Source organism: Montipora foliosa, chromosome 12, assembly GCF_036669935.1.
Source record: "Montipora foliosa isolate CH-2021 chromosome 12, ASM3666993v2, whole genome shotgun sequence".
NCBI lineage: Eukaryota > Metazoa > Cnidaria > Anthozoa > Scleractinia > Acroporidae > Montipora > Montipora foliosa.
Window position 1 is genome coordinate 11,498,237 of NC_090880.1, and position 12,310 is coordinate 11,510,546.

Genomic DNA, 12,310 nt, shown 5'->3' on the forward strand with positions numbered 1-12,310 from the left:
CAAAGGACTTTCTACTATCAAACAGTGTCATTATGGAATAGTTTAGAAAAAAATCTTAAGCTAAGCCCTCCCTTTGGCAAGACTTTTTCTTTTTAGACGTTTTCTCTCCCGCGGGTGCTTCCTTTGTGAAACTGAAAGCTGCTTTGGTTGTCGATCTCGCGTGTGCGATCTAAAGTTGTATAAATATTTTAAGCAAGAGCCGATACAACGTAGATTTGATTTTAGTGGTGTACTATAATTCGGCTGGCCAAACCAGCCTTCTTCAGGTACAATGAGAGTTTACATTGAATTGCTTCTATGTACATATATATGGTAAATGGATGTTGACGTAATACTAGAAAAACTGTGATAAAAACATGGCAGTTACAACAAATTAAGAGTAACGGAAAAATAACTCTAAATAATAAACTGAAATCTAATACGTTTCTTCGCAGATATTAAGACCGTTGGGATCAATTATCCTTTGAATTCACATTCGTTGTAACTGCCATGTTTTATCACATTTTAACATGGTACCCCGTGAAGCATTCCTGCACGAGAAACTTGTTTTTTGTTTCCAGCATACGCGTGAGGCTTTATGCGAATGTGCTTATCCCTGATACAGTACTCCGCGGGTACACTAAGGGGGTGTTTACATGATACCGGTACGGGTTTCATTCTGGTACGAGTTGTCAATTTCATACCGCGTTTACATGAACGACACCGACGATTACCGGACGCCATCTTGACGAATATTTAGAAATACAACGCATGCGTCAATAGTCCCATTCCACCAAGACTTGACGACTCGTACCGGAATGGGAGTCAATGTAGCGTTTACATGATACCGGTGAGAAATCTCATACCAGAACAACTCATACCGTTATGAGTTCATCCCGGTAGTTGTACCGGATCGAAATTTTCATAACGGTATGAAAAGTTATACCGGTATCATGTAAACGCTATATTGACTCCCATTCCGGTACGAGTCGTCAAGTCGTGGTGGACTGGGACTATTGACGCATGCGTTGTATTTCTAAATATTCGTCGAGATGGCGTCCGGTAATCGTCGGTGTCGTTCATGTAAATGCGGTATGAAATTGACAACTCGTACCAGAATGAAACTCGTTCCGGTATCATGTAAACACCCCCTAATTGTAGTACAGATATTTTGGAAAGGGCAATATTCATGTAGACAAATCTAAGTATTGAATAACAGCTACAGAAACTGGAACCCGTGGATCTTATGACTTCAAATATTATGTTGAGCGAATAACTATGTATTTAAGTCATAAATACTCTTGGTCTTTGGCCATTTGAACTTAGTCAAAAACATAAAACAAACAGTGGCTACAAATTACATAATGATAAAGCGCATTTTACTTTTGACTTGACGTTTCGTATGCTTACAGATCACGCTGTAAAAACAGGTCACAACATAAAATGGGACCATTTTCAAGTTTAGCAAATGGTAGCTCTGATTTGCATTGTTAAGTAATACGTGACCTTAAACCAGCGTTAAACGAAAACGTTAGCAGTGAAAAACTGTGCCGGGCTTTATGAAACGATCAGTTCTCACTGCTATCTATTTATGTTACTATTTTTCTCATTCTTTCTAGTTACCAGTCTTTTTAATTTTTTAATTTTTTGAATTTATTCAACCCTCGCTTCTGAAGATGTATGTTGTAGCATACAAAACGTCAAGTCAAAATCAAAATGCGCTTCATCATTGTTTGTAGCCGCTGTTTGTTTCATGTTTTTGATTATGCATTTAAGTATAATTTTTTTTCTAGAATTGCCAGGGAATGGAATAGTCTCCCCTCTGATGTTGTAACCTCAGAATCTTTACAAATTTTTAAGTCTTAATTATAATAAACAGTCATTTACAAGTTTAGTTGGTTAGATAGAACTAGTGTCTTTTCAAATTTATTTTATTACTATTATCATCATCATAATCATCATCATCATCATTATTATTATTATTATTATTATTATTATTATTATTATTACTAGTAGTAGTGGTAGTAGTAGTAGTAGAAGTAGTAGTAGTATTTATTTTCGTTGATATCATTTATATATTTATATATTGCATTTATGTATCATTTACATATTTATTTATATATTTATATCATTTTATTTACATTTTTTAATATGTGGTTTTCTATTACATTCGATATTTTGATTAGCACTACTTTATAATTCTTATGTTAAAGTTAGCGTGATAACTTATATAGTTTCTACTGACTCAATAAATGTAGAATGAAGAGTAAGATCGACCAGAGATTTCCGACCATATTCTGAAGATTTTGTCAACTTGATGAAGATTTCAAAAACTTTCTTTGCATTTTCAGGTCATTATAACATTCCGGATCGGTTGGCGAAGATCGTTCTCGTCCAGCACGTTCTGTGACCAAAGTACTATAAGCTCTGGACAGCTGATTGGCATTAATCACTACTTACAGTGCCAGGACGGCTGTATTGGAAGCGTTGGGAGCTTGTATTTCAGATGCACGGATTTTAGTACAAATGAAGACTGGACAATTGGCACCAACAGTTTTCAATATACCTTTCCAATTCCTAGCATATCACCTCGCTACTATCAAGTCAGGTTAGTCAGTAGTGATCTTTATAAATTATGACTGAAACAAAAAGTAACTTTTATAACTTTCATGGCATAGATGATGTATAGATGCATCCCACTTAGAAAATTAATAAACAATTAAGTTACGTCAGCCTGATTTGATAATACCTGTTTCTTCGTGTTACATCCATGTAGAACACGTTGGAGTGAGTTAAAAAAAAGGTCCCCTCCCCTCCCCTCGTACCAAAAAATAAACTAAGAACAAGGACCAACATCAAAGCCGTGGAGCCCGGAAGCAGATCAGCGTGGATAGACGACGGAGAGATTGACTCTGATGTTGAAAACTCTGATGTTGGCTCTTGTACTGATATTTTGCGAGTAGGTTTTTCATAGATTCAATTTTACCTTGAACCAGTCGTCGACTGCGTCGTTTGTTCAAATCAGTTAATTGTTCCAATTTACGTGGAGAAAAACTATACGGCGAAGAAACGGAGAGCAGACTAGCGTACTGCACTGATGACAATAGTAGTGTTTATTGATAACATGTGTTCCCAAAACGACTGAACAGTTTTACATCAAAGCTTATTAAATTGTATGTGTAATTGCAGTGAAAATGGAATAAATTAAACTTAAATTTAAAATCAGAAGATCAACGGCCGTAAGGACTCAAGAAAAAAATTGTCTCCGACTCTAAATGAAAAGTCGACTGTATCACGCTGATGCTAGAACACATGTGCATCATAAATATAGTGTTCCACCGCAAGGAAAGTATCCAGCGTTGTTGTTTTGCCTTGTGTTATGTATCTGTCACCTGGTATGTTAAGTCATCACTAACGAAGACCAATTTGCGCTTGCGTTAAGAGCAAATTGCCTTGTTTCCTCACATTGCTCTAGAAAGAATAGCACCAATGGGAAAGCAATGGATTATCTGAGAGAAGGAAACTAGGTACAACACGTTTCATGTAGATCACCGGGGTACCTGCCCCACCCTGCCCCTTCCTCGCTTTACGACTAGAAGTAATTAAACAAGCTTGTAAGTCAACACGCTAGTACGGTAGCGGAATAGCGGTTTAGCTTTTGGCGGACGGCAGCACCCTAAACCCTCTCCACAGTGCACTCTGCAGTAAAAATTACCTCTTGGGTTACCTTTTACATATGTTGATCCACAGCTACGAGGGTTCTAATTGGATTTTCCTGGTGCATCACCCTGGAGCTAAATGGCAACTGCGCATGTACGTGAACCTCACCGTACGAAATGACACCAGACGTATGAATACGTCCCCGGTAACGACAATGACTCCAATAGTGCGTTTGAAATTTGGATGCAATCACACCATTTTTATCCCAGGTATGATTCTTTAACGCCTGTGTTTTTCCCGTTTGGCTGCGCCTGAGTAACCTTGTGTAAACTCGCTTTGTCTGCCTGCCTCTCTACCTGTCTCTCTGTTTGTCTGTCTTTCTTCGCGCTCTTGTCCTTACACCAGGAGCACCCGGATCGTTTCGGTAAATAATCTGTTCGGAAGGCGTTTACTGAATCCCCTCCAATTGTCTTCTCGAACTTTCGTGATATGTGAAAATAATGCCTACTAGTCGTTTTGCATGGAAACCGCAACGAAAGTCAGCCATGATTTTCGGGAATTAGTAGCGTTTCGATCAACGCACTGTCAAAGAACCAAGCTCGAAAACGCTACTCCGCCTTGCCGAACTAGTATTAACGCTTAACTGTTTTTCATTCACCGGCAGTTATTACAAACAAATTAATGGTGTAGCGATGGGCACACGAATGGGACCTATCTATGCCAATCTTTTTGTAGGATATGTTGAACACCAATTTTTTAATCAGTGCAACGGCCGCTACATCGACGACTGCATCGGCGCCATTTCATCCAGCAGAGAAGAACTCGGTCAATTTATACCCTCCGTTAATTCCTTTCATCCGGCTCCTAAATATACCTGGGAAATTTTGGAAAATTCATTGGTTTTCCTACATATCAAAGTTTCTATCTGTGGCAACGGGTTATGTACCAGCGTGCACTACAAACCTACAGATTTTCACAGTTTTTTGTTGTATTCATCGTCAAATCCATCACATGTCAAGAACTCCATTCCTTATTCTCAATTTCTTAGACTTCGACGTGTATGTATTGGTAACTCCGACTTTTCCAGAAAATCAGAGGAAATGTGCCAATTTTGTGAAAAACGTGGCTATCCTGTTTCTGTAGTCAAAGCGGGCCATCGTCGTGCCCAACAATTTGATCGACAGCACAACAAACGTCACTTTCCATCCTTATAATCACGAAGTCAAAAGGATCATTCGTCATAACTTTAAATTACTCCAAAATGATCCCGAGACTGGTAGAACATTTTGGCAACCTCCACTAATTTCATTCGCGTCAAAAACGTAGGCAACTTTTTAGTTAGAAGCGCGCTCAAAACTAACGAGCAACCCGGCACTTTCAAATGCGCGCGCTCACGATGCAAAACTTGTCCTTTCACTCTTAACACTAGCAAAATATCGGGACCTAAGCGATCTGTTAAGATCACCGATCGTTTCACATGTACCTCGGCAAATGTCATTTATTGCATAACTTGCACGAGAATCAAGGATGGCAGAGTCGGTTAGTGCGCAGCCTTGGTGCAAGAGGTCCTGAGTTCGATTCACGTAGCACTGGTGGGGAGGGGGGAGTAAAATGAGCGCACTGTCGACCTCAGGTTTGTCAGTTAAATTACTGTTAAGAGTTATCGACGTTAAATATGGTTACTTTACTTTACTTTACTTTACTTTACTTTACTTTACTTTACTTTACTTTACTTTACTTTACTTTACTTTACTTTACTTTACTTTACTTTACTTTACTTTACTTTACTTTACTTTACTTTACTTTACTTTACTTTACTTTACTTTACTTTACTTTACTTTACTTTACTTTACTTTACTTTACTTTACTTTACTTTACTTTACTTTACTTTACTTTACTTTACTTTACTTTATGTAAAACACCTTCGCGATGTTGAGAAGAATTATAAAGATGCATCTAAACAAGCCACTCGTCATTTGCGCTATTTCCGGCCTTTCTCTTCATCTAGTGTAGGTACGACGGAAAGCCGCAAGAATCTGGAACAAGAATTCATCTTCCAAATTGGCACCCTAAATCCCCACTTATCGAAAGGTCGAAACGTCAGCTTTTAGAATCCCTGTACGGTGGTCAATTTACATTATCAACTCCATTAATAAAACCACATTTTCCAGTACTACTTCCCCACCGACGCAGCACCACAGTACCTTTAGATATCACCCCCTTTATGATTTTCGAAAGACGGAGAGGAATACGTAAGTAGGTACGATTTTCGGAAAGGCAATAAGACTTTCGGAGTTCGGGAAATGGACAAAAAAAACACTAATCGATTCGAGGAGACTTAAGTTTCTCTGGGATGACTAAACATATAACAGTTTTCTTGCCGCGCTAAAATTAACTTACAGGGATTTAAAACACTCCAGATAGCCTAAAACAGCGTTTTAAAGGATATGAGAGAAGAACGTCATCGGGTGCCCCTGGTATATAATCAAAACATATATTTCATATCTTGATAGTGACTGACGCCGATAACGATGAGGTACGGTGCCGTTGGGCGAGGGGATATGGAGAGTGTGGACATATCTGTGGAGACAAAGGAATACCAAACGCATTGATGTATTCTGTAAGTGCCAAAAGTATAGTATGCGGGGACTAACTGGGCCGAATCCAGGGGCACGATACAAGAAAGGGCTGTTGAAGAGCGAGAATTTCCCGGCGGCTCAAAAAACTATCTAACTAACTAGAGAACTAAGTAGATAATGGTGATTCACGTCTTATGTTTATTGACACTATCTATGCATTGTGACGCAGATAAACATACATTGTCCTTGTTATCAAGCAACTAATACTCTTCCTTAGTGTTTCCGGATTGCGGCTACTTTTTATCCCCTTATTAGCTCTACTGCCAAGAAACATTCAAATAAATACTACTTAATTTAACTCAGCTCGATTAGCTTTTTTTATTCTGGGTGAATCTACCTTATTTTCTGTTTCAATTATCATTTTTGTAACTCTATTTAACAAATGAAGAAGCCTAAGCCGTGTACTACACTGTGATAAAACACGACAGGCACTTGAGAACACGAAGGAAATGTAGAAAACACGAGGCGAGTGTTTTCTAAATTTCTCGCGTGTTCTCAAATGTCCTGAATGCTTTATCACAGTGCAATAGACGGCGTAGGCTTCTTCATTTGTTTTATAATATAGAGGTAATGTGGCAAAAAACAATAAAACACGCGCGCAGGGTTCTATCTATATTATAGCCGAGCTCCGTGATTGTCTGAAAAAGGTCGAAGCGCAATAAATGCGATTTTATACACGTGGTTTCATTCCTTTCACAGAAACTCGAAGAAGTGGCAACATATTGGCATTTCGATATGTTTGTTCAAGTTATTGCTGAAATTACAGATAACCCCCCTCTCCCGTATCAATGTTGGATTTTCCAGAGAATTAAATGGTGACTTTTCTTACCTGACGAAATCCAACATTCAATTTGGGGGAGAGGGGGGCCACCAGAGCATGGTATTTCCCAAATACTGCAGCCAATAGTTAGAATAATCGAATTAGGTGTGAAGTGAACGGATGCCCGCAACCTTCCCAACAACGTTTGACCACGATTGTAGTTTACAGCATACATCTTTCATATTGGACATCCATGTTTTGATCAAATGACACCTGTCAAAACAAGGTATCCGCTCACCAGTAACACGTGAACATATCGCGGGCTCAAGCTTAGAGCTCACCGAGGTCAGCTGTCTTTTTTTTAAGTTGACCGCTGATTAGGTACTAGCTTTCGATTGGATTGCAAGCTCAACCTAGGTAAACTCACCTTAACATGAGAAAGGCTTCATTTTTCGCGCGCTTTCTGTGGCTCGACGCGGCTACACGGCCATACTACGTCAACTACAGTTCTTACCCAGTCAACGCTTTTCGTGTTCAGGTGGAAAACGGTTTGGAAAATGTTTTCTTTCTGCATTTTTCGCTGGTTTCAATCCAGTTTGACATAACGTGATAGCTGTGGTCCACAATGGCGGCTACGCAGTTATTCAGGTCAAGCAACGGAGGGATATAAACTTAAAACTGAGTGTTTATTTTTAATTTGCTTAGAGCTGCCTATTTCTCTGTATTGCATTTTTGGCATATCTTTAGAAGCTCTGATAAGGTTACATGATGCCTGGAGGAACTATGACTAGAACAGAAACGAAAGGAGAGCGAAAGAAAACGACAACGACAAAACAGAATACCAGTAAAAGCTCATATTTAGTGGAAGAGGTTACTCCACAAATTCTTTCCTTGAGCACTAAACCGTTTGTTGTTTTCAAAAACTGGTTTAATCGGTTTTTCCTTTGTTCAGAATTGAAAATCGAATGTTTTTTTGTCAACTGGAATTAAATAACAATTATCTGTACTCTTTTGGACGTAAAGACTAAGTTGATTTGTGCTTGTTTTCTTTTAAAACTCATGCGATTCAAGAAAAATGCATTGCCAAACTGGTACATTCCATAGTAAAATTTTCCTTGAAAAACCGATATTGCACTCATCGCTTCGTGATTCAAGCGATATCGGTTTTTTGCGTGAAATGTACCGTAGAATTTACTTGTGAGGCAACAGATTTTTCTACAGAAGAAAGCGCTTTTATATTAATTTGTAATAACGTGTGTTGTTCTTACTCGGGACCATGTACCTCGGGAATAGCGCAACACATCACATGTTTTTTTAATATATTTTCTACCTAAATTTCTATAACCAATGTTCAAACCTCAGCGGGGAAGAGAGCTAGCCCCCCACCCCCTCTACCGTCTGCCAACCTTGCCAGAGATTAGAAGAGTGCTAAATACTTGTAACTGTTTTCACTGTTACAGCGCGAGTGTAAAATCACATACAGCGCAACAGAATACACGGGCTTTTATGCTGCTCCTGTTATGATTGAGGACTTTGCTACGCCAACCGCCACACACGCGTTGAGCAGCATTCCGTTGCAGTTCTTGGTGTACGTCTTTAAGTCAAATGAGGCGTGTGACGAGCGCCCTGAGTTCACGGAAGAGACTCGGGCCGAGGGATCATGCATCGGGATTCCTCCAGGAGGGACCTACTTCGATCGCATCATCGTGCGAGCTGGTGGACCATCAAAGAGGTTTGTCAAACTCAGTTATGCATTGTTTGCTCTAATTCTTTGTAGTTTCTTTTTGCTTTTTAGAACGCCACACAACCATGCCCGATCTTCAAGGTAACGCCGTTACATTCCTACCCAGTCAGCCAGGGTACTGAGCGGGCAACAGTAACTGATTAGAGTGTAATGTGAAGTGCTAGTTTTGTACCCCATATGAACCATGTGAGCGTTAGCCCTACTTATGGAAATGGGCCCACACAAGGACAGAGAAAAAAACTCTGACCAGGGTGGGAACGTTGTGAACGTCGTTTTCTCACGTAAAAATTGGTTTATCGTTAACTTGGCATGTCTCGTTGAATCATTTCATTGGACAATTATTAAGAAGAATGTATCTTTTTCAAGGTCGCACAGTCGGAAATTATTTACAAAGTTGTTATCCAACCGGGGCTTGCTATTCTTCTGTGGCGAATGACTTCAGGAACCGAGTGAGATTGTAGTTTGAAGCCAAAATTGTTCCCAATCTACGTATTTCTCAACCAACAGGACATAATATCATATAATGTCCAACGGGCGCTCATGAAAAAATTGTAATCCTGTAATTACCCAATGACTTAATTGTGAAACAGCTTTGAACGTGCAGTTGTAGCGACAAATATACGTCAAATGTTTGCGTATTTACAACATTACGATCATTTAACCACACCTGTTTTGTAGTATCGTGGAGGTAACTACAAGCAGTCCCCCCGGATTTATCAAATCGTCCGTGGCCCAGTATGCACCGCAGGAATATTACGTCAATGTCACGTGGACACCAACGACGTCACAGATAGAGTCGAAGCTGTTTTGTTTCACCGGACTGGAGAACTCTGGGTAAGGGAGAACTTGTGGTGACAGAGCTGTGACTCTGTGTCTCTCACTCTTGATTAACTCAGAAAATAACATTCATGACTGACATGGAATCAAGTTCTGGGCTTACTAAGGATTTACAGTCAACCAAATGAAGCGTACCCTTCAAGATTACATTAATGAATTAATCATTTGAACATTGAACCCGTTAGCCATATTCTTGGACTTGAGGGGCACGCTTCACTTGGTTTGACAATAACAAGTGGCATTGTTTTTATTCATGTTGGAAAAATTGCATAATATGCTATCTTTTTGTAATAGCTAGAACGAGGCAAATGTCATGTAAAGTAATTATATCAGTCAATTTAATTAGCTTCGTTTTTAACCCGCAAAGACAGTGAATTCGATCGATCGATCGATCAATCCTTTATTTGGTAATGCAGTCTTTTGATACATACAGTTATAAAGCCAAAGGCTGAGGTGGACCTGCAAAGAGTATGAGATATTTTCTAAAAGAATAATAAATACAAACAGCTAATAAGCATAAAACTTAATACTTCTTAAAATAAGAAATTAATAAAATATAAATAAGATAATAAGAATAAACAACACAACTTATAATTGTCTAATATTAAAGTGCCACTACGACCAAAATATAATTCTTTTTATTCTTTGGATTACTAAACACTAAGGGCCAGTTATTTAAACAAAGTCTAACTTAGGCCGCGGCTTAAGACAATATTTGGACCTCCAGATCTATTTATAAGCGGTATATTTTAAGTAGATAAATTGCTGTCTAGTCTGGAATGCAAACCTTCTTGTTACCATCAGCAGCAGATAATATTTGGATATGATTGTTGGCAATATTGGAAATGGCTTAGAACACGGTTTTGTTGAACATTGTCTAAACTATGTTTTAATAATCGACCATAAGTGACCCAAGTTTTAAGTTCTGATTTTAAAAAGACACCTGTTTATTTTAACTGGAATTTTGTTATTTGTTGGTCCGCCATTACTAACTTTAAAATCTTGAGAGAGCGTGGTCGCGGAGAAAATGACATCAAAGACTCACTGGTTTAAGAATGCAATGCGTGTGTACGCGGCTGAATTAATATGCAGCACGGGAGTTTCGGGCTTTCAGATTTTTAAACTCGTATTTTGCATATATAATAAGTTGCGTTTACACGCTGAAGTTTTAAGCTAGTGAGTCAATGACGTCACTTTTCCCTAGATCCAACCCTGTGAGGTCCAATCGGTCAGTTTTGAACGTGAGTAAAGGCGGACCGTGAAATCCAAACGTTACATTCAAAATAAACAGCCTTTGGATAAAAATCAAAGCTCAATATTTTGCCAGTCGGGTTTTTGAGCGAACACGCTTTCAAAATCTGAGGAAAAAAAGAAAATGATTTTTGATCATAGTAGCACTTTAAATAATTAAAAGCTTTCTTTTTTTATAAGGTATCATGAATACTTCCTTGTTAAAGAAGTGGGGTATACCTTTCGCTTGTTTCCTTTCATTCATTGAGATCGAATTAAAAGCATTTTTGTCAACTTTTGTAAATTCAACCTTCTTGTTTATAGAATTCCAAAATTACGGGACTCCAATATGGAGAAGAATTTCTTCCCAGTTCTCTTTTAACCTAAATTTCATCAAATTATTATACAAAATCTTTTTTATCTAAATGGTACAGAAAATAGCTCTGAAATCTGATTAGGAGCAGATTCTCTACACACCTGTTACATTTTGAGTAAAATGCGTCTGTTATGTTAGTAGTCAATTGAAAGCCAATTACACTTGGAAAGACATATACTGTCATCAAAAATTTAAAAGGTAAATGATTAATTATACGGCACGCACAAGCATGCATAGGTTTGATCTAAAAATTTCCTTAAGTGATATTGCGTAAGTAAGACTTGGTTAAATGATTTTAAGTTAAATCTCTTATAAACTAATTTTGGTAAGAGTTTTGTTGACTACTGATTCACTCGTTGGCTGAAACTCGAATAATGGCCAAAAGGTGTTTTGCGGCAAACAGTCAACAGGTGCAACATCTACCAGCCTCCAAAAAAACTCACTCAGTCAACCAGTCAATCTGGACTTAATACCGATGTGACCATTTGAAGACATGATTGATCATCCCAGTTATGGACATAACTTAAGCAGTTGTAAAATTTAAGCCTGAAAATGTTCAGGCCTGAACGGGATCCCCTTCAGGCCTGAAATTTTTTTTAAGTTGTGTGCGTTACTGGGATGATCAATCATGTCTTCATATCTTTCTCCGCAGTTCAAATATACGATCTTTCATATCTATATTGACTTGATGTGACCATTATGATATGTGGTTGAAATGTAACAAGCCCTCAGTTAATATTAAAAGACTTATTATGTTATCTTTAATCCAAGACAGAGAATAGCTAATCATAATTTTAACATTTTCTTTGGAATCTAATTACTGAAACAAACAAATGTAACCAAATTTCCGGGTGTCTATCTTGATGCGCATCTTACTTGGAAGCATCACATAAGTTTTTTATCAAAGCAAATCGCAAAATCCGTTGGTATTATATTTAGATCTCGATTCCACCTTTCTTCAAGAACCAAGCTAGCCTTTTATTACTTACTAATTTATCCTTATAAGTATTGTAATTCCACTTGGTCTTCTCCATATGTCTCCAATTTAAATAGAATATTCTACTTGCAAAAGCGTGCTGTGCGAG

General features: G+C 38.2%; 1 protein-coding gene across 2 annotated transcripts in view; it reads left to right on the plus strand.

Annotated features, from left to right (window-relative positions):
• Positions 1–3,747: 3,747 nt before the first annotated feature.
• LOC137979719 (uncharacterized) overlaps positions 3,748–12,310 on the plus strand; it is an 82,441-nt gene continuing 73,878 nt past the window's right edge. Inside the window, exons 1-4 of one of the 2 annotated variants that reach the window (XM_068827041.1) lie at positions 3,748–3,908; positions 6,153–6,259; positions 8,499–8,770; positions 9,461–9,616. In XM_068827041.1, coding sequence (XP_068683142.1) covers positions 3,791–3,908; positions 6,153–6,259; positions 8,499–8,770; positions 9,461–9,616 — 653 coding nt within the window. In that variant the 5' untranslated portion in view covers positions 3,748–3,790. Of the gene's footprint in view, positions 3,909–6,152; positions 6,260–8,498; positions 8,771–9,460; positions 9,617–12,310 lie in introns of those variants that run through there. The other variant, XM_068827040.1, reaches the window with a different exon arrangement.